Below are 26,852 nucleotides of genomic sequence, written 5' to 3'. Positions count from 1 at the left end.
CGGTATCTGTTCCACTCCTGGTTTTGGCTAAAATTACTGTTGTTGATCTATAATACTTTATATCTTTCAGCACTAGGAATTGTATTTGCAGTTCTAGGAATGAGCATTGCTCCACATTTCATATTCTTAAACTCATTGTAGAAACAGGATGTACAAAAAAAAAATAGTTTACAAAGCAAATTTGTCTCTCAGTCACAATGTTAAAACTTCCAGGCTGCAGCATATAGAGCTGATGTGTCATTAGTCACTTGTGCATCATGTGAGTCTCTTCTCTATCAATACTTTCTCAGTCGGCTCCATTAAGAGACACAGAGACCGTGGGTATATCTTGCTGCCACTAGGAGGCTGACACTAGGCATACAACAAGAAAGTCGGCCCCTCCTGGCAGGATATACCCGCATACTGATCCTGAGCTAATCGGTTTTAGTTTTTCAATCAGCTTTTTAATCAGTTTTTTTAATCATCTTACCCAACCAGTCTTCTTCTTTTTTTTATTTTATAGCTGTTGTTGGTTCTTTTCTCCTTTTTATTTCTTGTTTTTTAGGTTAGGGTTCAGGAGCATGGCGCTACCTGTTCCCCCATATGTGCCTAAGGGGCACGGGGCATAGAATATGCACCGTTAACCCCTTCCCACCAGCGCCTGGGGATGCACCTTGGGTCCGGGTCACCCTACCTTTCCTGCTCGTCTCGCTGTTTCAGCCTGACATGGCGCAGGTGACAAATAGCTGGCTGAAGACATCTTAGCGGAGTATGGCTGGACACTGGGTGAGTATCTGTATCTTGTTGGACATGGCTTGGAAGCATCTGGACAAATGATTCCAGGGAATCAAGAAGATTCAGGCTCAGTTTCCCTTTCCTCCTGATCTTGTTTCCAAGTGGACAGCGCCACCTGCAATTCATCCTCTAGTTTTTTGTCAGTCCAAATCTACTACCCTCCCTCTGGTGGACGCAGCATCCTTTTAAGGATCCTGTGGACAAAAAGATTGAGAACTTGGCGAAATTTGCCTTTGAAGCGGCAGGTTTGTCCTTGCTACCAACCATCGCATCAGCTTGGGTGGCCAAGGCAGTTTCGGTTTGGGCTTCTCAGCTACGGCTGGGCATCCTGTCAGGCGCCCCTCGGGAAGACTTGGCGGATCTTGCTCGCCAACTTTCTCAGGCCAGAGACTTCCTCTGTTCAGCGGTCTTTCTTCTGATCCCGTCCTTCTCGTTTCCCTTCTTTGGCGGCGGCCTTTCAGGTCGCTTTAACTACCCTTCTTGCTCAGGGAGTGATTGTGCCAGTTCCTCCAGGGGAGCGTTTTTTGGGGTTCCACTCGAATCTCTTTGTTGTCCCCAAGAAAGAGGGCTCTGCCCGCCCCATTCTATACCTCAAGCTACTCAACCGCCATTTGCGGCTACGTAATTTTAGCATGGAGTCCTTCCGCTCCGTGGTGGCATCCATGAATCAGGGGGGAGTTCCTTTCTTCAGTGCATATCCGGGATGCCTATCTGCATATCCCCATTTTCCCCGCCCATCAGCGCTTCGCTGTCCATGTGGGTCACTTTCAGCTCGTGGCCCTTCCTTTTGGCCTAGCTACAGCTCCTTGGGTTTTCACCAGAGTCATGGCGGCGGTGTTTGCCATCCTTCGGGCCCGGGGGATCTTGGTCCTCCCTTACCTGGACGATCTTTTGATCAAAGCTCTGTCCTGGTCCCAAAACTTGGAGAGCCTTCATCTCACGGGACAGACACTGTCCGCCTCGTTTGGGTGATCAACCAGGAAAAGTCCAACCTGTCTTCCTCCCAGTCTCTTGTCTTTCTGGGTCTCCTTTTCGACACGGCGGTGTCCGTGTTAGTCTTCCGTTGGACAATCTGCGCCCCTCTCTTGTTCCGATTCGCTTCTGCATGGAGATACTGGGTCAGATGGTGGCAGCCATGGAGGCAGTCCCTTTCGCCCAGTTCCGCTATCGCCCTCTCCAGCTGGCCATCTTGGCCCGGTGGGACAGGTCTCCATCAACTCTGGATCGCCGGATTCTTCTGTCTCCACCCTCCCCCTCCTCTCCTTCTCCAGGGGCAGTCATTTCTTCCCCTCCACTGAGAGGTTGTCACGACTGAGTCTCCAGGGTTGGGGTGGTGTGTTTCAGGACCTGTCGGTCAAGGGTCGCTGATCCCCTTAGGAGGCTCCCCTTCCCATCAGTCTTCTGGAGCTCCGTGCCATCTTTCTTTGCCTCCTCCACTGGGAGATCCACCTACAGGGTCCTCCGGTTCATGTCCAATCGGACAATGCCACGGCTGTGGCATATATCAATCGCCAGGGCGGCACGCGCAGTTGCTTGGTGATGGAGGAGGTCTCCAAGATTCTGCTGTGGGCTGAGACTAGAGTTCCCGCCCTCTCTGCGATCCACATCCCTGGTGTGGAGAATTGGGATGGGGACTGTCTCAGCCGCTCCTGCGCAGATACGGGGGAGTGGTGTCTCCATCTGGAGGCGTTTGCACAGATCTGCGATCTTTGGGGGACCCTGGACGTGGATCTCTTTGCGTCTCGCCACAACAGACAAGTTCCTTGCTTTGTCGCGAAGTCGCAAGACCCTCTGTCTCTGACGGTGGACGCACTTGTCATCCCGTAGTCATCCTTCCATATCCCTTACCTTCTTTCCGACTCTCCCTCTCCTGCCCAGGGTTCTGAGGAAACTCAAGGTGGAGGGCGTTCCTGCCATTCCGGTGGCTCCAGACTGGCCCAGGTGCGTGTGGTACGCCAACGTAATTCGGCTGGTTGCCGATGTACCACTGTGTCTTCCACTTCCCCCCGATCTGCTCTCCCAGGGTCCTCTCTGCCACCCCAGTTTACTGTCGCTGCATTTGGTGGCGTGGCGGTTTAAATCACGGTTTTGAGAGCTCGGGGGTTTTCTTCCGGGGTGATTCGCACCATGCTTCGGACTCTGAAGCCTTCCCCCGCAAGGATTTACCACCGCACTTGGTGGTGTGAGGCTCAGTCCGTCTCCCCAGTAGTTTTTCCATTCCACGCCTACTTGCTTTTTTGCAATCTAGTCTGGATTAGCGCTTGGTACTCAGCTGTCTTAAAGGTCAAGTGTCAGCTCTTTCTATTCTGTTTCGGCAGCCGTTGGCTTCCAGTTCTCACATCCGCGCCTTCCTGCAGGACATGGCCCATGCGGGGCTGCATTTCAGGTCTCCCACTTCTCCTTGGGATCTCAACCTGGTGCTTAGCGCTTCGAGGGAAGCTCTGTTCAAACCGCTCTGCCACACCGCTCTTCGCAACCTTTCGTGGAAGGTCGCCTTCCTCTTCGCGATTACCTCCATTGGGAGGGTCTTCGAGCTGGCGTCTGTCTCTTGTCGCTCTCCCTTCTTGGTCCTTCATCAGGACAAGGTGTTTTTTTTTTGGCCGCCTCCCTCCTTCTTGCCCAAGGGTTTCCCCCTTTCACGTGAATGAGATCATTCTTCCTTCATTTTGTCTGGCACCATCCAACGCCAAGGAGCGTTCCCTACATAGTCTGGATGTTGTTTGAGCGGTCCAGATCTATCTTTCCGTCACCTCCTCCTTTCGGCAGGGTGACTCCTTTTGTCATTCCTGAGGGTGGTCTCAAGGGTCTTCCAGCTTCCAAGGCGACCATTTCACGGTGGATCCGTTCTGCTATCTCGGAATCGTACCGTCGTAAAGGGAAGCGCCCACCTTTTCGGGTGACTGGGCATTCCACGCGTTCCCTTGGGGCTTCTTGGGCGCTACGCAATAGGGCTTCGGCCTTGCAAGTCTGTAAGGCAGCCACCTGGTCGTCTTTGCACACTAAATTCTACCAGGTGCACACGTTTGCGTCAGCTGACGCTGGTTTGGGTTGCAAAGTGTTGAAGGCAGCAGTGGCTCAGTCGTCTGTCTGATTCTGAGTTGGGTATTTTTCCCACCCCAGGTACTGCTTTGGTAGTCCAACAGTTTCTGTGTCCCCCCAATGGAGCCGACTGAGAAAAATACATTTTTTATACTTACTGTAAAATCTTTCTCAGAGGATCCGTTGGGGACACAGCACCCACCCATTTTGTTTGTTGCTATGGTTCCGTTTTCTGTCCGAAGAGTGGTTTTCGGTTCCTTTTTTTGTCTGGTTCCCTCGGACACCTGCTGGTTTCTTTCCCTGTCGGCCCTCTCCTCCTGCTTTGGGACTAAACGGATTAGCTCAGGTTCGGTAGGCGGGGTATATCCTGCCAGTAGGGGCTGATTTTCTTTTGTATGCCTAGTGTCAGCCTCCTAGTGGCAGCAAGATATACCTACGGTCTCTGTGGATCCTCAGAGATTTTACGGTAAGCATAAAAAAATCTACATTTGCTTCTTCAGGGATTTTTTTGCATTTGTTTTCTCTTCTCACTGCATTCCTAAGTGACATCAATCTGGTAAATATCCTGAAAAGTATGTTCCATTTTAAAGTGAACCATGTACTAAATAAAGTGGTGCAGAGGGATAAAGGTGATGTCTACAGAGGCGCAGAAGGTACTACTGCATGATGGTGTGTGTACAGCAGGGGTCTTAAACTGGTGGCCCTCCAGATGTTGCAAAACTTCAACTCCCAGCATGGCCAGACAGCCGTTGGCTGTCCGAGCATGCTGGGAGTTGAAGTTTTGCAACATCTGAAGGGCCGCCAGTTTGAGACCCCTGGTGTACAGTGTTTAGGTGCATCTGAAAGTAGAGCACACAAAGAATGCTGGGATCACACTAAGTAGGTGAGTCATTTTTAGCCAAAATCAGGAGTCCAAAACACAGAAAAAGGTGCAGATTTTTTTCTTAATAGTTTTTATCTGTGATGGTTCCACGTCTGGTTTTGGCTACAAATACTAACCGAACTAAACTCCAAATACTGACCAAACTACCATGTGTTATCCCAGCACCACAAGTTGTAGACAGTGTGATTTATACTGTGCAAAACCTCTCTAAACTTTTATTTAGTTTTTTGTTTTTTAAATATTTTCACCTTTTACTGTTTTGTATTTAGGAGCGGTTTCAAGTCAAAAATCCCCCTCACACCTACATCCAGAAGCTACAGTCTTTCTTAGACCCAGGAGTGACTCGAAAGGTAATGACTAATTCTACACTACTCAAAAAAATTAAGGGAACACTAAGATAACACATCCTAGATCTGAATGAATTAACTAATAGTATGAAATACTTTTGTCTTTACATAATTGAATGTGCTGACAACAAAATCACACAAAAATTATCAATGGAAATCAAATTTATCAACCCATGGAGGTCTGGATATGGAGTCACACTCAAAATCAAAGTGGAAAACCGCACTACAGGCTGATCCAACTTTATGTAATGTCCTTAAAACAAGTCAAAATGAGGCTCAGTAGTGTGTGTGGCCTCCACGTGCCCATATGACCTCCCTACAATGCCTGGGCATGCTCCTGATGAGGTGGAGGATGGTCTCCTGAGGAATGTCCTCCCAGACCTGGACTAATGCATCCGCCAACTCCTGGACAGTCTGTAGTGCAACGTGGCGTTGGTGGATGGAGCGAGACATGATGTCCCAGATGTGCTCAATCGGATTCAGGTCTGGGGAACAGGCGGGCCAGTCCATAGCATCAATGCCTTCCTCTTGCAGGAACTGCTGGCACACTCCAGACACATGAGGTCTCCAGCCACATTGTCTTGTATTAGGAGGAACCCAGGGCCACCCGAACCGGCATATGGTCTCACAAGGGTTCTGAGGATCTCATCTCGGTACCTAATGGCAGTCAAGCTACCTCTGACAAGCACATGGAGGGCTGTGAGGCTCCCCCAAAGAAATGCCACCCCACACAATTACTGACACACTGCCAAACCGGTCATGCTGGAGGATGTTGCAGGCGGCAGAACTTTCTCCGCGGTGTCTCCAGATTCTGTCACATCTGTCACATATGCTCAGTGTGAACCTGCTTTCATCTGTGAAGAGCACAGGGTGCCAGTGGCGAATTTGCCAATCTTGGTGTTCTCTGGCAAATGCCAAACATCATGCACAGTGTTGGGCTGTAAGCACAACCCCCACCTGTGGACGTCGGGCTCTCATACCACCCTCATGGAGTCTGTTTCTGACCGTTTGAGTGGACATATGCACATTTGTGGCCTGCTGGAGGTCATTTTGCAGGGCTCTGGCAGTGCTCCTTGCACAAAGGCGGAGGTAGCGGTCCTGCTGCTGGGTTGTCGCCCTCCTACTGCCTCCTCCATGTCTCCTGATGTACTGGCCTGTCTCCTGGTAGCGCCTCCATGCTCTGGACACTATGCTGACAGACACAGCAAACCTTCTTGCCACAGCTCGCATTGATGTGCCATCCTGGATAAGCTGCACTACCTGAACCACTTGTGTGGGTTGTAGACTCCATCTCATGCTACCACTAGAGTGAAAGCACCGCCAGCATTAAAAAATGACCAAAACATCAGCCAGGAAGCATCTTGGAATTGAGAAGTGGTCTGTGGTCACCACCTGCACAACCACTCCTTTATTGGGTGTCTTGCTAATTGCCTATAATTTCCTTCTGTTGTCTGATCCATTTGCACAACAGCATGTGAAATTGATTGATAATCAGTGTTGCTTCCTGAGTGGACAGTGTGATTTCACAGAAGTGTCATTGACTTGGAGTTGCATTGTGTTGTTTAAGTGTTCCTTTTATTTTTTTTGAGCAGTGTAATATAAGGGTATATTCAGGTGGACTCCACATAAAATATGTGTCTGATTGTTTTCAGAGGGATTCTGTGCTATTTTTTATACCGCACTGACTTGGAATCTGCATCACAAGGGGAAAAAAAGTGACCAGTCACTTCTTGATATGTGGGTTAGCCACTTTAAACAACTCCGTGGTATGTTTAAAGAGTAGCTCCCACCATCCTTTTTAATTTTTAATTTTGGTTCCTGTCCCTCCCTAACCCCCTCCCTGCCTTTAAATTTTTTTTTACTATATTAAAAATGGCTTTTTTGTCTGCCTGGTTAATGTGCTCACTTACCAGGCAGACTTCCCCAGCAGGCACGACTTCACTGATGTCTGCTGGGGGGCTGACTTCTGCCCTTAGTTTCAACACAGGGTGCCTCCAGCTGTTTCACCACTACAACTCCCAGCTTGCCCTGATATCTATTGGCTGTCAGGGCATGCTGGGAGTTGTAGTGGTGAAACAACTGGAGGCACCCTGTGTTGAAAACAATATTTCTTTGTTACGGCCGCAACCCGCTCTATCTGCGCCAGAATGCAGAATTCAGGGCATATGAATTCTGTGGATTTATCTTGTCTAACGCTTGACTTGTAAATGTTATAGGGGTTGACCCGCTAATAGCATTTACCACTCTTGATCGATTTGCAGTGCCAGCGATTGGATGCCCAGAGATCACACAATTACAACCTATAATTCTTTTGTTTTTTCTTGCAAATTTTAGAAATTCAGGAGGCGGGTGCAAGAGTCTACAAAAGTGCTGCGAGAACTGGAAATATCTCTAAGGACAAATCACATAGGGTGAGTACAAAGTCCAACAGCGTTCATTGTTTTTTATATTTTTAATCTTAAAAAAATGTCAACCCTGTAAAGTGATGGCTCACTTAATACGTTCAAAGTGCAAAGAAGAAATGGGCTGCTGGTCACATGTGCAAGGGTTCCCACCGTTTCATATTTTTAACCTGCTGAGCAGTTTATTTTTTTTTTATTTTTTTTAAAGCTTGGTTGACACATTTTATTTTGCATCAGTGTTTGAATCTCCTTTTGATCAATATTTTTAGCCAAAAACAGAAGTGAATACAAAACACAGAAAAAGGTGCAAATCATTCTCTGTGTTGGTTTCATTTCTGATTATGGCTACAAATACTGCCCAAAATTCTGCGTGTCAGCCTTAGAGCTCTCTAACATTTCTCCTTGTATAGGGAAACAGAAAGGGAGATGTCATGTTTGAGGGGGGTTGCCAATTCAATGTCATTCCTAAATGCACCTAAATTATATATAGCACAGTAACATAATTGCACGTTACTTGTTACAAACTAAAGGGTAGTAAGATTTATGTCTGGGCCGGGCCGTCCTATATTTTCCTTCCTTTTTTCTCCAGACCAGGATGAGATGAAATCTTCCTCCGCAGTCTTGTCATCTGCTATTGCCGCTAGTCCACATGTTTTATGATCCCTCCATATTTATTGTAAATGATGACCATGGCCAGTCTGAAATAATTCCACATACTGGGGAGATAAAAAAAAAAATCTTTGGCATGCTTCCAAATCTGCACAGATTTGTCTTCTACATGTGAGCTGTTCTTTTTTTAGGGTGCAGTGTTTGAGTATATAGGGGCATATGAATGGTTTGGACTGTTGATCTGTTTTTACGTTACACTTGGCGGTATTTCCTGATTCTTCTGATAAATAATAATATGCAAATATACAGAGGCAGTACTTCTGGTGTTCAGCAGCTGATCGTCTATGTTCGTTTAATGGAAACTTACTGAAAACCTGGACACTGTAGAAATATAAGGTGCTTGAACATGCTGAAGTATATATAGGAGTATACATGAAAGGACCAGTGCAGGTGTCACTTGATTTAATTGACCGGATGTGCTGTTATGTGTCCTGGCACACCAGACTGAGAGGTGGCAACTGGGAAGGAAACAGAATAACAGGAACATTACCACTTCCTGCATATTGTATCAGTTCTTCCTTGGAACACTGTCCAAGCCTCGTCCTATTGCCCGTAATATATACATCCATTATGGAGTGAGTGCACATTAGGTGTGGATGGATTGTATAAAGCAATGGTGCCCAACCTATGGCTCATCACTGCTGCAAAACTACAACTCCAGCCAACAGCTGTCTGGGCATGCTGGGAGTTGTAGTTTTAAAACAGTTCGAGAGCCATATGTTGGGTAACAATGGTATACATGATAATTAAAGGTGTTCTCCACCATAAGGTGATTTTAGTACGAACCTGCCAGACAGTAATGGACATGCTTATGGAACAACGGTATATAGATGACATAGAGGTGATCTCTATTATGACAAAAGACATCTATACCGGGGTCTGACATTACATTAGGATACACCGTGGCTGGCACCCTATCTGCTTCTTGTTATTCAGTAAGTAACTGACACAAAACACCCTCTGTTTATAGCAATATTCTGCAGCATCTGTGGTATTTACAAGGACCAACATATTCCAGCTATCAGAGTAGACTAATGTAACGTGCCGTGAAAGATGTGTTACGTAACAGATTTCTTTTTGGCATCAGTCTTTCTAGGTTGGAAATTTACCAGCACGGCAGACTAGTAGCTTGTGGGAACAAAGTAACCTGAAAATACGCAGAAGCGAATTAAGAGGGGAAAGAAAAAAAAAAAAAAAAAAAAAAAATGATTCTTGGCATCATTTAGGTGGGATTCAGGCATACGTCAGCTGTAAGCAACCCCAGAAATAGAGTATGTAGTCAGACAGGAAATGTGCAGGAGGTAGTGGGGGGGACGGTAGAGGCAGCAGACAGGAAATAGGCGGGCCGCTGGCTAGGAAAAAGTGGGTCCGCAGCTCCAGTGTCAGACTGAGTCATGTGCCAGAGTCTGCGTACATGGCGGAGATGCTGCAGCTTCTGGGGAGAGTAAGAAGTAGTAAACTTGCTATCGTCCTCAAGACAACGCAGCTTGGTAGAAACAAAGTATACTATGGACATGATCATCCAAATAACCTTGTGACCATACGACAATTACCAGTGCTTCCTAACTAGGGTGCCTCCAGCTGTGGCAAAACTACAACTCCCAGCATGCCCGGACAGCCTTCGGCTGTCCGGGCATGCTGGGAGTTGTAGTTTTGCAACAGCTGGAGGCACCCTAGTTAGGAAGCATTGAAAAATACACTGGAGAGTGTGCATACATTGGATACATTTTGTATAAATGCTAAAAGGGAAGTGTATGAGTCATTTTGGCATTACTCGATAGTCTATGTTTAAAAGCATCATTCATCATAGTGTCACCAGAACTGTAGCTTTGGCGTACAGCCGAAAGTTAGGTCTTGGCGTTTATTTTTATCGGGGAAATGGCTTGCCGTGATTTTGGTACTAAAATTTATATCCTCAACAGGGCTGAAATAACTAATCGATTTATTTGGCAACTAATTGATTATGGAAATAGTTGTCAACTATTCTCATAACTGATTAATCGGTTGGTCGATTAGTTGGTCAGCCAATTTCTAAAGTTCACATACACTTAGCGATAATCACTATGTATATATGCAACTGTGGTCCTCTGTAACCTGTTTAGTGAAGAGGGGATCCAGCACACGATTTTCTGCTTCCTGCAGCTACTTTCTGCAGCTATTGTGTGTCCCCGGTTGTCGGGCTCTGTGCTGAAGGACAGATTTGCAATATTGGGCCTCATTTACTAAACTCAAACCGACCAGTTTTTGTCTGGTTATATTGGTGCAGAGTGTCTGAGACATGTCTGCGCCAGTTTGCGACTGTGTGCGCCTGGAAAATCTGACAAATCCGACATTGCACTGTGAAAAGCCAAAAAAGGGGCGTGGTCTGCCGCAAAGGGACGTGGTCTGTCGCAAAGGGTTGTGGTTTTGCAACCCGACCGATTTACTATTGAATTCACAGAAAATCCTGTGGATAAATGGCTGGAAATATCGACCTAGAAAAAGGGGGTGTCAGAAAATGTTCCAGACTTTTCCCAATAGTAAATAGAGAGGAATCCTACAAGTCTGAAACAACTTTTCCCACTAGTAAAAACCTGAAACTCTTAGTAAATGAGGCCCATTATGTCTGTTGGCCCCCTCTTCACTAAATGGGCTGCTGGGGGCACGTAGGATGGACAGCCAGGGAATGTGCTTCCCCTATCTGGCCACAAAAAATAAAATTAAAAGAAAGTTATATTTAAAAAAACTAATATACATATTTGAATATAATAAAATGCTCCTCCTCTCAGCCTTCGCAGAGCTCTGCATCGAGCCGACCCCACAAACTCTCGTTTAACACACAATGCATCCCTTACCTAATACACACAGAAGACCGTCAGTCCGATCCCCTCATTAAAAGGGTACTGCATAGGAAAACATTTTTTCTTTTTAAATCAATTGGTTCCAGAAAGATAAACAGATTTGTAAATGACTTCTATTAAAAAATCTTAATCCTTCCAGTACTAATCAGCTGCTGTTATGATCCACAGGAAGTTCTTTTCTTTTTGAATTTCCTTTCTGCCTGACCACAATGCTCTCTGCTGACACCTGTTTTAGGAACTGTCCAGAGTACACGCAAATCCCCAAAGAAAGCCTATCCTGCTCTGGACAGTTCCTAAAATGGACAGGGGTGTCAGCGGAGAGCATTGTGGTCAGACAGAAAGGAAATTCAAAAAGAAAAGAACTTCCTGTGGATCATAACAGCAGCTGATCAGTACTGGAAGGATTAAGATTTTTTTATAGAAGTAATTTACAAATCTGTTTAACTTTCTGGCACCAGTTGATTTAAAAACAAATGTTTTCCAGTGGAGTACCCCTTTAACTCCCTTCCTAATCTAACTCGCTAATAATCTTCTATTCCACTATGGTTAATTTTATCCGATTAGTTGATAATCAAAACAATTATCGGCCGACTAATCGATTATGAAAATAATAGTCACAGCCCTAATCATAAAGTTTGAAAGGGAATGAATATGCATTTCTAGGCAAAAACTGTGGCAAGCTGGTATTAGATACTAGATGGAAATCTGCGTTTTGATGTAACAAAAAACACAAGAAAATGGATATACTAGGTGAGTTTACAAAAATAGACACATTCTATTAGTTGAAACCAATAATACATAGAAACTTGTAAAAAAAAAAAAAAAAAAAAGGGACTATACCGTTGGACACAAAGTCAACACAATGACATTGTGAAAGTGTGCAGTACAAAAATTAATATAATGTAGTAGTTGCTAAACAATATACAATATATAAACACAGCTACTAAACTATATGCCAAAATGAGGAATTAGTAAAAGTGCGAAGTGCAGTATCTGGCAAAACCTAACCACATAAGATATAATGTGGGTCCTGGGATACCGCCACCCTGCACTCTAACTGCACCACCCTCTCAAACATGTCTGACAATGTACAGCCGTTGATGAAGGAAGGACAGCAAGCGATGGAAACATGACCTATTGACATGTCAGGAGCTTTTGTCAATTTTACTTTTAAATACTTGGGATTTAGCATCTTTGACAAATTCACTTGACAAAAATTGTCCGACTGTCAGCATATACAAGTGTTTCCCAACCAGGGTGCCTCCAGCTGTTGCAAAACTACAACTCCCAGCATGCCCGGACAGCCTTTGGCTGTCCGGGCATGCTGGGAATTGTAGTTTTGCAATAGCTGGAGGCACCCTGGTTGGGAAACACTGGCATATCCATTACACTGTATCTATGAAAATGAAGAAGTCCTCCATAGTGAGAGGGAGGTTGATCATGACGGAGGCTCCCCCACACATATTGACTCATAAGGCTACTTTCCATGGATCAGATCCGCTGTGATCTTGCTTATTGAATTCAATGTTTTTTTTCCAAAATGTATTTCACTCTCTGTGGGTAAAATCCGTACAGATATAAATTTACATCTACAGTAAGTTTATTCCTTCTCTGTATCTACTATCATTTTACTGCACATGACTTCAATAAATTTGCAGACCCAGGGGGGTCTACCTACAAGGGGCAGCGGATACACATCGACATCCGCGACTGCAGACTTGAAATGTGTAGATTTTTTTTTGTTTTGTTTACACATCTGCAACTGTACCCAAAGTTGGAAATCCGCATTGGAAGCCACATGATCTGATGCAGATGTCCACGTGGTTATGCTGTAGATTTTCTACTGTGGATTTCCCTGCAGAAAGTCTGCAGCGGATTGGTCCTATGTGAAAGTAGACCAATACCCTAGTTTAGAGAATCTCTAGATTGGTGACCCCTCCCTACAGGAACCATGAGGGGACATAGTGATATCTGGCACCTCATAGATATGGATACCTACCTATCTATATCACCCCTGAGTGAGTGGTCCAATTGTCGACCAATTTGGACACATTACATACAGCATCTGCTGTATTTCTATCATTGCTATTACTGCAAGAATATTTGTTCTGTACTTTTACCCCTTCCTGTTTGAATCCCCTGATGAACCCCATATACCACTAGGGGGGGAAACATGTTGGGATTATACAAAATTTTTTACAGGATTTTGCTTTGGGGGAGGTCTCTGTCTTGACATTTAGTGGACAGTATTAGTCTTGTGTGCCACCTATTTGTATCCGCTTCAAACGTAACCAAAGACAACAGCTCATTATTTGTTCTTGCCATTTGGATGTTATCAAGTGCTGTGATTTTTTTAAATAAATTTTTTTATCACCACACATCAGATTCTATAGATTTTAATACACACCTAATAAAAGTAACATTTCATGTAAGACCTCTTCACTGTCAGCGATACATATATTTTCTTAGAGGTATTACCAGTGGTATTGATTCTTTATGATTTTGTCTGTTATTTTTCTCCAGATATGTATTACGGTAAATGGATATAGAAAATACATTACAAAGCCATGAACATTTTTGATACCTATTTTAGTGATAAATTTGACACTAGCATTATACCATCAAACCTCTTCCGTGGTTAGGATATGTCTGCAGTAATGTTAGAGAAAGCATATGGTTACCCGGGACTGCTATGGCGAGCCACACATCAGGAGGTAGCAAGCCACGTGTGGAGGTCACTGCTCTAGATTATCCTGTTTATTTTGTATATTTTTATAAAAGCTTCCTCTTTATGTGAATATATGGAAAGAAAATAGTGCTCAGCTCACCACCCACTATGGACACGTTGCAGAAGGACTCCGGCTGTACTGTAGTTGCTGGAGCACAGACTGTGCGGGCCGCTTCCCGTATGCAGTAATAGAATGGAGGGGGAGGTCCAGCTCTCAGGTGGATCGCTGTTAAAACATAGCTTTTAGTGTTTTATATTAAAAACATGAAAAACAAAAAAAACACCTAGTAGTGCATTAAAAACCGCACGTTCTGTTTTTAATGCACTACTAGGTGTTTTTTGTTTTCGTAAAGAAAAGTAGGTAATCGATCCAGCAATTCCGTGTAATATAGTAGACTTTATTCCAAACGATAGAACATGTGAGACAACACTTCACCCAGTCAGCAACACACCCTCAATGGACGCGATTCGAACGCGCATGCGCGTTCGAAACGCGTCCATTGAGGGTGTGTTGCCGACTGGGTGAAGTGTTGTCTCACACGTTTTATCGTCTGGAATAAAGTCTACTATATTACAAGGAATTGCTGGATCGTCTACCTACTTTTTTTTTTTTTTTTACTCATTCGTACGAAGCGTGGCCAAGCTTTCATCCGGGCAAGACCAAAAAGGAGGTGAGCTGAAAATACCCTGCATTATTAGTTTTTTTGTTTTTCATGTTTATAATATAAGACAGTAAAAGCTATGTTTAAACAGCAATCCACCTGAGAGCTGGACCTCCCCCTCCATTACTTCTTCTTCATGGCTGCTTTCCTCTGGCCTGTATATTCTCCACCTCTCCCCTTCCTTTTCTCATCCAAATACAAAGAACAACTCCTTACGGATACATTAGTGCTATGCTATACCATTGTTGCATTTCTTAGTTTTGATTATAAATGTATCATTTGACATACCAAATACAATGAATAGGAATTTAGAGTCCTTTTGTCATCCTACAACATCCTTTTATACAGAAGTCCCATCAGCCTCTCTAATACCACAAGTGACTCGTATGTTCACTTCTGTCCTTGTCACCACATATGTTCCCCACCGCAGCCCCCCATAATGACTCGGCAGGACGTGGACATGGTGTGATCACTTTCATCCTACCACGTAGTTTCCTATACACTTACTTTTCACCATCCTAACAAGCGTTTTTTTTTTTTTTTTTGCAGAATTTTGCTCTTTCATGTTCATTTTTGCTAAAAGTAAAAACTAAGCATTCATAGGCCCCTGCTGTGATTTTTTTTATACTTTATTTATTTTTTTACTTTACATTGGTTTACTTTTGTATTTTTTTTCCTGGGTTTAGGAGTAAATTCAGATTCTTCTTTTAACTTTTTCTAGAAGCTATAATGGCAATGTAAAGGTTAGGATTTTTTCTGTGTACAGGTCTGTGTTTAGAGCAGTGGTCCCCAAACTGTGGACCTCCAGCTGTAGCAGAACTACAACTTCCAGCATGCCCAGACAGCCACATGCGACTACGGTCTGACCACAGTGCTCTCTGCTGACACCTCTGTCCATGTCAGGAACTGTCAAGAACAGGAGAGGTTTGCTATGGGGATTTACTCCTACTCTGTACAGTTCCTTAGTCAGACAGACAGGTGTCAGCAGAGAGCACTGTGGTCAGACAGAAAAAGAAAGTAAAAAAGAAAAGAACTTCCTGTGGAGCATACAGCAGCTGATAAGTACTGGAATGATTTAGATTTTTAAATAGAAGTAATTGACAAATCTGTTTAACTTTCTGGCACCAGTTGATTTAAAAAATAAATAAATAAATAAATAAAAAATAGTTTTTCACCGGAGTACCCTTTTAAGATATATCCATCTTCTGTACGGGCAGAAATGAGTGACTTCATGTTCTTAATTTTTCTGTTTCAATAAATCCCACATTTGCTTTTTCCAAACAGTGTGTCTCAAGCTTTTGCAAGACTACAACTCCCAGCATGCCGTTGGCTGTCCGGGCATGCTGGAGGTTGTAGTTTTGAAACAGCTGGAGGTTAACATTTTGGAGACCACCAGTTAAGAAGATTCAGCTGTTTCTTAGACCCCATTTGCGAAGTATAACCTGGCCTTAGTTCATAGTATCTAGGAAAGCTGGGTTACCAGTACAGCTAGCTGACACCTCGCTTTCCTGGACTCTCGATTGGAAAATCTGCCCAATAATACAGTGATAATGGAAGACCTCAAGACCTTTTAACAACTTGACAGAACAGTGACCTGGTGGTTTTCTATTGTTGCAATGCAGCTCGGAATTCCCAGGTTCAAAGTGGACTCAGGGTAACATCGTATGGAGTTTGCCCGTTCTCCCTGCCTTTAAATGACATCCTCCATTTCCTACCTAAGCAAGACTTTAATGGGTACTCCGTTGGAAACATTTTTTTTTTTTTTTAAATCTACTGGTGCCAGAACGTTAAACAGATTTGTAAATTGCTTCTATTTAAAAAAACTTAATCCTTCCAGTACTTATCAGCTGCTGTATACTCCCAGAGGAAGTGCTTTTCTTTTTAACTTTCTGTCTGACCACAGTGCTCTCTGCTGACACATCTGTCCATGTCAGGAACTGTCCAGAGCAGGAGCAAATCCCCATAGCAAACCTCTCCTGCTCTGGACAGTTCTTGACATAGACAGAGGTGTCAGCAGAGAGCACTGTGGTCAGACAGAAAAGAAAGTAAAAAGAAAAGAACTTCTTGTGGATCATACAGCAGCTGATAAGTACTGGAAAGATTAAGATTTTTAAATAGAAGTAATTTACAAATCTGTTTAACTTTCTGGCACTAGTTGATTTAAAAAAAAATGTTTTTTTTATGTTGAGTACGCCTTTAAAACCATTTTCGGGAGTCCTTTGCTGCAATGCATTCCTATATGTGCCCCATGGTGTGGCGTATATCAGTGTAGTGCCCTCCTGGAGCATATTGCTTATCATTACGTTCTGTAGATCCTGTCTTCTGCTGAACTGCTGACTGATCCTGTGACTGCGGGGTAATGATGGCACCTCCCAGACACAGCAGTCCGCAGGGCAAGAAGCGCTCACATCTGTTTATTTTCTTTCCTGGCATAGCTGAGGCCCTCATAGACTTTTACTTTGTGGAGTTATCCCACTTGACCTGACAATTACACATTGAATGGGGACCTTATATTGCTAGTCTTGTAAGAGTCAGTTCTGTGTGGTTTTTATGTATCGGTGGACAATTATTTCATTGGGAACGACTATCGTAAGTGTCTGGGGGGGGGGGGAAGAAATCTACACGTTTGAGTCAATCAAAGTGAGTATGTGTGTATGGCCTCATGTCTTTGCCTATCTGGCTCTTAAAGGGGTACTCCGGTGGAAAACCTTTATTTATTTTTTTAAATCAACTGGTGCCAAAAAGTTTAACAGATTTGTAAATTACTCCTATTAAAAAAATCTTAATCCTTCCAGTACTTATTAGTGGCTTCATACTACAGAGGAAATTCTTTGCTTTTTGGATTTCTTTTCTGTCTGTCCACAGTGCTCTCTGCTGACACCTCTGTCCATTTTAGGAACTGTCCAGAGCAGCGTATGTTTGCTATGGGGATTTTCTCCTGTTCTGGACAGTTCCTGACACGGACAGAGGTGTCAGCAGAGAGCACTGTGGTCAGACAGAAAATAAATCCAAAAAGAAAAGAAATTCCTCTGTAGTACACAGCTGCTAATAAGTACTGGAAGGATTAAGATTTTTTAATAGAAGTCATTTACAAATCTGTTTAACTTTCTGGCACCAGTTGATTTAAAAAAAAAAAATAATAATAATAATAATAATTCCACCGGAGTACCCCTTTAAAGTCTACAATTTTCTTTACAGCTTCGGTATTTTAGTTCTGTCAAAGGGATCTGTACAGTTTATAGCTCATTTATGGAGATACTTTCCATACAAAGTTCACTTAGGCTGGGTTCACACCTGCAGTTGTCTTCTCCGGTTGCTTTTTTGCTTGTCTGATCCATTCTGGCATCCGAAAAACAGAAATGATCCCATTGATTTCAGTGTTTAGTATCAGTTTTTTTTTTTTTTTATCTATCCATTTCTATCTGCAGTTTTAGTATCTTAGTTTGCGTTTCTATATATTTTTCAATTTTATTTATTAATTTAGAAAGGACAAAGTGGCATGCACAATTTTTTTTATTTTTTTCCACCTTAAAAAAAAAAACATAGAAAAAAAGAAGCCTGTTATTATTGTGACGGTTATAACTGGAAGAGTTTCCCGCTTGCATCTGTTATTTAAAATGTTTTTGAGGATCTGTTTATGCAGATGATCTGAGCTAATCTAAACAGATGACACAACACAGATGCTAACATAGCCTTAGAGCAGTGGTCTCAACCTGTGGCCCTCCAGACATTGCAAAACTTCAACTTCCAGCATGCCCGGACAGCCGTTGGCTGTCCGGACATGCTGGGAGTTGAAGTTTTGCAACATCTGGAGGGCCACAGGTTGAGACCACTGCCTTAGGGTCTGGTCACACAATGGAATTTCTACAGAGTCCAATTGATATCTATGGGATTCTGCTGCGGCAGAATTGTTTCTGCTGTGGAAATCCAGATTCTGGAGTCTGCAGAAGGATTAGACATGTCTATTCTTTCGACCGAGTCTGCTTGGAAATGCATTGCCATCTATGAGACGGTGCATTTCTGACAGGTCCTAGTGCTGGCATGTTCTGGCGGAAATTTTCTGTGCTGAAATGTTCATGTAGATTTCAGAGCTGGAATGTTCCAAAACTCCCACATAACTCCTGTACCTATACATATGTATAGAAATATACCAGGCTGTATCTGTTTATTTATTTGTTTGTTTGTTTACTTATTTGTGTACATATTTATTTATTTTTATTAAAGTGATAATGTATATGACTTTTTGTCCTTGTTGTATGTTAGTAAAAAAAAAAGTACATTGAAAATAAGTCTGTGAAGCTGGTTTGATCACATGAATGTAGGTGTTAAAGGGGTTATCCAGAATTTTTTTATATATATATATATATATATATATATATCAACTGGCTCCAGAAAGTTAAACAGATTTGTAAATTACTTCTATTAAAAAAAAATCTTAATACTTTCATTACTTATAAGCTGCTGAAGTTGAGTTGTTCTTTTCTGTCTAAGTGCTCTCTGATGACACATGTCTCAGGAACTGTCCAGAGTAGAAGCAAATCCCCATAGCAAACCTCTTGTACTCTGTGCAGTTCCCGAGACAAGCAGAGATGTCAGCAGAGAGCACTGTTGCCAGACAGAAAACAACAACTCAACTTCAGCAGCTGATAATTATTGAAAGGATTAAGATTTTTTAATAGAAGTAATTTACAAATCTGTTTAACTTTCTGGAGCCAGTTGATATAAGAAAAAAAAGTTTTTTTTCCTGGATAACCCCTTTAAAAGTAGATTTATTTTCAGTTGTGAATATAGCTTTACCCGTTGAAGCAGCTGACCTTTGTGAAACCAAACAGACCCTATTATAAGTCACTGGGGTTCCCAGGGTGCCGCTGATGTCTGTTGTGCAGCACTGTATTGTGGCTTCCATTGTAAACAGAAGCCACAAAGCGGTTGTAAACATTTATCTGACGTATGAAATGCTTTCTTATGTCATAGACTGTTATGGTGTCTTTTCCAGGTGGGTGCGAGAGTTTTTGAACAATGACAACAAAGGCCTGGATGTTCTGGTGGAGTATCTCTCCTTTGCACAGTGCGCGGTTATGTAAGTAGAGATTGTTCTATGCAGGAATACACATGAAAGAGAAATAAGAGCTTAGGGCAGTGTTTCTCACTCAGGGTGCCTCCAGCTGTTGCAAAACTACAACTCCCAACATGCCCGGACAGCCAACGGCTGTCCGGGCATGCTGGGAGTTGTAGTTTTGCAACAGCTGGAGGCACCATGAGTGAGAAACACTCACTTAGGGTGTAGTAAGAAGGAGGAAATCTCCACATACTAAACACTAATAATAATGATGATCTATTATACAGTTTGAATAGTAGCATGTGTTCCAAATAACATTTTCCACCCTGCACCGCCTTCCATCTGGAGCTGAGTTTGCAGTTGTCTATGTTTTTGGTCCCAGCCACTCCAGCCATTGCACATTTTCAGTCTGGAAACCATTCTGCTGCTTTGTAGCTTTGCTTTATCCAGTCCTCTCTCTTCCCCCTGGCCGCTCAAGCTTCTTCTGTATCCCTTTGATGTAGGTTTGATTTTGATGGCCTGGAAAACGGGGAGGATGGCTTGGTTGAAAAGTCAAAATCGTGGAGCAGATCCATCGAGGATCTGCAGAATCCCAACGCCCTCCCTGCCCCTTTCACCAACGGCCTCGCTCGCTCTGCCCGCCAGTCTGTGCTCCGGTATGTATTTGTGTGCTAGCTCCTTATCCCTGCACCCATCCTGCCAGTATGCCATGTTTGTGATTCTTCCATAGCTGGTCCATTCATGAAAATGTGGTCAAGTAGCACCTGGAAATATAAAGGGTCTTTGTCCATTCACAATCTTCTTACTTTATATCCTTTATTATTGTTCTTCTAATGATGGTTAGATTGTATTAAAGGGGTAGTCCAGTGCTGAAAAACGTATCCCCTGTCCTAAGGATAGGGGATAAGTTTCAGATTGTGGGAGTCCGACCGCAACCTCCTGTATGGGGCCCCGGCTCGCTGGCCAGATAGCGCGTGTTGACCTCCCACTCAATACATCGCTATGGCAGAGTTGTATTGAGGGTGTGTGTCATCCGCCGCTTCGTGCGGTGGTCAACACGCCCCCTTCCCATGGGCTGTCGGATCCCCATACAGGAGATCGCGGGGGGGGGGGGGGGGGGAAGCGGTCGGACCCCCCCGTGATCTGAAACTTATCCCCTATCATTAGGATAGGGGATAAGTTTTTCAGCACTGGAGATCTCCTTCAATGGACATTCCCCCAAAATCATCTCTTCAATGCGGTTTTATACTGCAAAATTATGACCCGTCATCTCCCTTGTTGCATTTTAGAATTGGTTTGCCTCTTGTGTGGATGTTAAAGGGGTTATCCAGGAAAAAACTATTTTTTTATGAGCTTCTGAAGTTGAGTTGTTCTTTTCTGTCTAAGTGCTCTCTGGTGCCACGTGTCTCGGGAACCGCCCAGTTTAGAAGCAAATCCCCATAGCAAACCTCTTCTGAACTGGGCGGTTCCCGAGACAAGCAGAGATGTCAGCAGAGAGCACTGTTGCCAGACAGAAAACAACAACTCAACTTCAGCAGCTGATAATTATTGGAAGGATTAAGATTTTTTAATAGAAGTAATTTACAAATCTGTTTAACTTTCTGGAGCCAGTTGATATAAAAAAAAAAGGTTTTTCTTGGAATACCCCTTCCCATCCACTTACTTAGATATATAAATAGTGGTGTTTGGATGAGGCCCATGCCTAGAGTAGCTTATATATGGGTATATATAACAAGCATGGTGTTGTCAAGCCTCAGTGGAAAGCTGTGCATTTATGAACAACCTTGTCCCTCCTGCTTTAAAATCCTAAATGAAAAAGCAAAAAAAAAAAACAATATTGTCTACAAATGTTGCAGATTATATTGACATTGTACGACTCCTTTTATTTTTTGGGTGTTACTGTCACAAGAAAACTTACCACATCGCTGGAGCCTAAATGCCATCAAAATGTCTTAACCAAAACTTCACTATAATCTCATTCACCATTGTAGGCTTGGCAGCTAGAAAAGGCGGAAACGTGTCATGTAAATAGCCAACAAAACCACCAAGTAACTAAACCATTGTACAATTGCTTTCTCCCAATAGCAGCTACAATACATTGCCAGGAAAGAAAGCTTTGAAAAACTCCAGGTTGGTCAGTCAGAAGGACGACGTACACGTGTGCATCATGTGCCTACGGGCTATCATGAACTACCAGGTGAGGAAAAATATGCTCCCAAAATATGTTGGTATGTGATTATTTTTAGGAGGAGGTTGAAAGTTTTTTTTGGGGGGGGGGGGACTTTTCTATTGATGACCTATCCTTTGGACTTAAATAAGCCCTTTACTTTCTTTTTTTCTAGTATGGCTTCAATCTGGTAATGTCTCATCCTCATGCGGTCAATGAAATAGCTCTAAGCTTGAACAACAAGAATCCAAGGTAACCTGCAAAATACACATTGTAATATTTTCATCTGCTCCGTATTGTCATCTGCTCCGTATTGTAGGGATGATGAGTGTTGTGGGACAAGAAGGACTGGCACAACATACAGTGGAGGGGTTTCATTCTGCAGTATGTCAGTCTCTCCCCCAGTGCAGTATGCACAATATGTGCCCCACTATAGTGGATAGGTCAATGCCAAGTAGGATTTTTTCATCTCCTCAAAATCAGTAGAAAACACATTCACACTTATTTAAAAAAAAATAAAAAATAATAATAATAAAAAGTGTTGTAGTAGCTTTATATGGTTAGTTTACCTTCTACCCCACAATTTTAGAAGAAAAAGTAAGATACAGATGCCTTGTAGTTTTGTCTTGGTGGGTCATATCTTGCTACTGGTTTATACATTGTGTCCTAAGATTTCCTGTACTAAGATTCTCTTTGTGCTTCTGTATTCTGTTGTGTTAATAGTTTTAACTCTTTGTACTCAGAAATTGACATTTTTTTTCTTTACTTAGAACTAAAGCTCTGGTTTTAGAACTACTAGCGGCTGTGTGTCTTGTCCGAGGAGGCCATGAAATCATTCTGTCTGCTTTTGACAACTTTAAAGAGGTAAGAACATAGACTAGGACAATTAATGTTATAAAGAGCATCCTTCAGGGTGGTTAAAAGGGTACTCCGGTGGAAAACTTTTTTTTTTTTTTTTTTTTTTTTAAATCAACTGTTGCCAGAAAGTTTGTTTAACTTTCTGGCACCAGTTGATTAAAAAAAAAAAAAAAAAAAAAAAGCTTTCCACTGGAGTACCCCTTTAATACAGAGACCCCCCCCAAATTATATTTTTAAGCGGAAAACTTATATTAAAATATAATACTTGTGCTAGAAATGAATAGCGGCACTCACCGGTCACCATTGTTTCTTCTTTTATTAAAGGGGTACTCCGGTGGAAAACAATTTTTGTCATTTCAACTGGCTCCAGAGAGTTAAACAGATTTGTAAATTATTTCTATTTAAAAATCTTAATCCTTCCAGTACTTATCAGCTGCTGTATACTACAGAGGAAGTTGTGTAGTTGTTTCCAGTCTGACCACAGTGCTCTCTGCTGCCACCCCTGTCTGTGTCAGGAACTGTCCAGAGTAGGAGAAAATCCCCATAGTAAACCTATCCTGTTCTGGACAGTTCCTGACATGGGCAGAAGTGTCAGCAGAGAGCACTGTTGTCAGACAGAAAAAAGCAAAACAGCTTTCTGTGGAGCATACAGCAGCTGATTACTGGAAGAGTAAGACTTTTTGCAAAGTAATTTGAAAATCTGATTAACTTTATGGCACCCCTTTATTAACAGGTGGGGGTGGGGGAAACAAATGCAATATGAGTGCTGCTATTAATTTCTTTCACAAGTATTACTTATGGACGTTCGCTGTTGCGGAGCACCACAGGATGTTGCCAAGAGTGATTACATGTTCCACTATGTCAGTGCGATTGTATGAAGACCTGGTGTTTTAGTGGTGGCAGTGCCAGACATTAATTTCTTTCCTTCATTATATTAAAATGTTGCTACAAAATCTTTAGAATTTTGATATGGCAAAGTTTTGATTGATCCAACCCATAGCTAGAAGGAGCTGGAAGAAGCAGCGGTCCAAGGACACTTCTCGCCCATCTTGCTGCTCACTGCAAACTCTATAGTAAGTCTATGGAGCTCGTCTTATACAGTGAGCAGCCAGATGGAGGTAGAGAAACACTAAGCTGAACTCTTCTCCCAGCTCCTTCTAGCTGTCAGCCCCAACTGATCAAAACTTTTGTCTTTATGAAATGTCATATGTTTCTTTAAATGACAGTGACACTACAAAGCCCTCATAGTTTATATATTGGTCTATCATTTCACATAGAATATTAGATTTGTGTTGCACTCCCTATTAGTTATACAAAGCTGTTACATTTTTCCAGGTCTGTAAAGAGAAGCATCGCTTTGAAAAGCTGATGGAATATTTCAGGAATGAGGATAGCAACATTGATTTTATGGTAAGTGAAGAAATGTATTTCTACTATATATTATGATAATAAAAACTTAGTTGGTACATGTTACTAAGCTCCCGTCCCTGCAGGTGGCATGTATGCAGTTTATTAACATCGTGGTCCATTCTGTAGAAGACATGAATTTCCGTGTACATCTTCAGTTCGAGTTCACCAAATTGGGCCTGGAAGAGTTTCTGGAGGTAAGAATGAAAAACTTTTTTTTTTCTGGATGCCTAGGAATGAGATGACATCATTAGGTTCTTACTCTGACATTTTTTTTAACTGAGTTTATTGTGATGTAAGTACATAACAGAATGAAAGGCAATATAAGACTAGGTAAGGAGGGTATGGTATCCTAACCAGCACGTCAGGCACATCATATTAATAAAGTACTAGGACACAAGGAGTACATCACAAAATCGGTAAAAACATAAGCTAGGCAAAAATCATGTCCACAATTTGGACAAGACAAGTTGGGCATAGACAAACCATGACAAGCAAACACAATAGACAACGCTCTCTCAGCAGATATTGGAAAACATTCATGGTAGGGGAAGAGGTCACAAAGTGGATGGGAAGGTATGAGAAAGGAGAGAACGAGGAGTCGGCAGAAAGAAGTAACAGAAGAGGGGAGGGGGAGGACAGTAAGGGGGTGGGGATAAAGAAGTAAAGAAGAAAGGGGATAAAGAGGGACAAAGTATAAGCATCAGGAGTAGAGTGTGAGAATGAGAGGCAAGGGGCTGTAGGCCAGGTCAGCTGGATATAGCATGCAAAAAAAATTTAAAAAAATCTATGGGGAATTGGATCGTAGTTGGTCTTTCAAAGCCAAAAATCAGGAACCCGTGTAATTTGCCTGTGGAGAAGCACACCATGAGCCCCATATTTTGTGGAATTTGGCAGGATTCCTACGGTGTTTGTAGAACAGATACTCATAATCAACAACTGAATTAACCAGAGATCACCAGCTGGCAATCGTTGGCGTCTCTGGTACCATCCAACGCAAGGCTATGGCCTTATGAGCAAGAAACAGAGATTCCCGGAGAAAACCAATCTCTAAGTGATGCCAATGTTCCTCATTAAATAGAACCAAAAAGACATCCAACATCCAACTGTAGGGGGAGACTCACCATGGGGCTAAAAAATTGCACTACAGTTTGCCAAAAAGCATGAATGATTGGGCAGAACCACGTCAAATGCATAAAATCAGATCCAGGGGAGCCACAGCAGTGACAATTTGCTGACGTGCCCCTACCCATTCTAACAAGTCTGACTGGGGAGAGGTAGGACTGGTGAAACATATGCAATTGAATAAGTCTGTTATTTATGGCAGGAATCACAAATAAATGGGAAGAGAGAGCATCACTCCACTCCTCCTCAGTCATATCTGGTACAATACTTTTCTATCTGGATTCTGCCAATAAAGGTTCCCCGTTAATCTTAGTATCCAATAATGTAGTATACAAGGCAGAAATGCCTTTAAACTTAAAGACCCCTATCCGAGGAAAGCGGGAGAATGGCGTGGAGGAGCTGGCAAACTGGACTGAGAACGCGTGTCGGAGCTGGAGGTATTTATAGAAGGCGTGTCTAGGCAGTACTTTGTCATCTACAAAATACTGAAACGATCTAAACCCTGTCTCATCAAGTATGTCACCCAAAGTAAGAACCCCATGGGACCTCCGAAACTGTGGGTCTAATGTAGTTGAGAAATGAGGTAGCAGATGGTCAGACCACAGCTGCCTTTCGAGCATAACAAGTAGTTTCTTAGCTGCTTTCCAAACTTGAGCCGCCATTTTGTGCAGAGATAGCCACGTACCGCTGGAGCCCACACCCCTCTCCAGGACAGGCCATAGGTGGTGGGTAAGTGTCAGGTGGTGAGCCAGGTGGTGTTCAATATTTGGGAGAAATGGAGCTAGCACCCAGCAACGGAGATATCTAAGTTGGCCTGCTAAGTAATATAAATATAGATCAGGGCAACACATACCTCCTTGTGATCTGGAGCGTTGCAGTGTGGATAATCTGAGTTTAGACCTATTGTATAGTTGTTTAAAGAACGCTACCTTACTCTGACATCTTTGAGTTGTTTCTCAACAGAAGTCTAAGCACACAGAAAGTGAGAAACTCTTGGTTCAGATCCAGGCCTACTTGGACAATGTGTTTGATGTTGGTGGTCTGCTGGAAGATGCTGAGACTAAGAATGTGGCACTTGAGAAAGTGGAAGAGCTGGAGGAACATCTCTCTCACGTGAGTAAATAGTCCTAGAAGTGTAAATGTAGGCTGTATTCAATGGATTTATATATCTCTGATTGAAGGGGTGAAAACCACAAATGTAGCATAATAGTTAGTACCATATATACTCAATTATAAGCCAACCCCAATATAAGCCGAGGCCCCTCATTTCACCCCAAAAACCCAGGAAAAGTTATTGACTCGACTATAAGCCTAGGGCAGGAAATACATCATCCCCCCCCCTGTCATCATCCAGACCCCCGTCATTAACACCCCCGTCATCATCACCATCTGTCATCATCCCCCCCGTCATCATTCCCCCCTTCATCACCACCTGTCAATCCCTTCATCAGTGGTCTTCAACCTGCGGACCTCCAGATGTTGCAAAACTACAACTCCCAGCATGCCCAGACAGCCATCAGCTGTCTGGGCATGCTGGGGGTTGTAGATGTGAAACATCTGGAGGTCCGTAGGTTGAAGACCACTGTGGCCTTCGTCCTCATCCAGACCCCCTTTAAGTTTTCTACTCCCCTCCCCTCTGTGGGAAGGAAGGGTGAGCTGGTCCAGGCCATCTATGCTGCAGGGACTGTCCGGTGGGGAGGGTTAGTCGTTCCGGGCTGTCCATTTTCACCGGGAGGCCCTCTTCTCTGGGCCGTCCCCGGACTAGTGACTTTGCCTTGACGACCACAGGGACATTCATGCGCAGGTACGTCTGCTGTGTGTCGTCGTCAAGGCAACGTCACTAGTCCGGGGCCGGCCCGGAGCGGAGAAGAGGGCCTCCCGGTGAAAATGGA

General features: G+C 43.2%; 1 protein-coding gene across 9 annotated transcripts in view; it reads left to right on the top strand.

Moving 5' to 3' along the window:
• Positions 1 to 26,852, top strand: part of LOC130358635 (formin-like protein 3) — a 289,106-nt gene that overhangs the window by 236,217 nt on the left and 26,037 nt on the right. For 8 of the 9 annotated variants that reach the window (XR_008889593.1, XM_056562151.1, XM_056562146.1 and 5 more), the window contains exons 3-12: positions 4,966 to 5,046; positions 7,378 to 7,454; positions 19,341 to 19,424; positions 19,907 to 20,059; positions 21,489 to 21,600; positions 21,746 to 21,822; positions 22,341 to 22,434; positions 23,764 to 23,838; positions 23,922 to 24,032; positions 25,924 to 26,073. Coding sequence is in view for 8 of the 9 variants with exons in the window: in XM_056562151.1 (XP_056418126.1) it covers positions 4,966 to 5,046; positions 7,378 to 7,454; positions 19,341 to 19,424; positions 19,907 to 20,059; positions 21,489 to 21,600; positions 21,746 to 21,822; positions 22,341 to 22,434; positions 23,764 to 23,838; positions 23,922 to 24,032; positions 25,924 to 26,073 (1,014 nt within the window). In the remaining variant the exon portion in view is untranslated. The remainder of the gene's footprint in view (positions 1 to 4,965; positions 5,047 to 7,377; positions 7,455 to 19,340; positions 19,425 to 19,906; positions 20,060 to 21,488; positions 21,601 to 21,745; positions 21,823 to 22,340; positions 22,435 to 23,763; positions 23,839 to 23,921; positions 24,033 to 25,923; positions 26,074 to 26,852) is intronic. The other variant, XM_056562152.1, reaches the window with a different exon arrangement.

Source organism: Hyla sarda, chromosome 2 (assembly GCF_029499605.1).
Source record: "Hyla sarda isolate aHylSar1 chromosome 2, aHylSar1.hap1, whole genome shotgun sequence".
Lineage (NCBI taxonomy): Eukaryota > Metazoa > Chordata > Amphibia > Anura > Hylidae > Hyla > Hyla sarda.
This window is presented reverse-complemented; position numbering and strand designations above follow the sequence as displayed.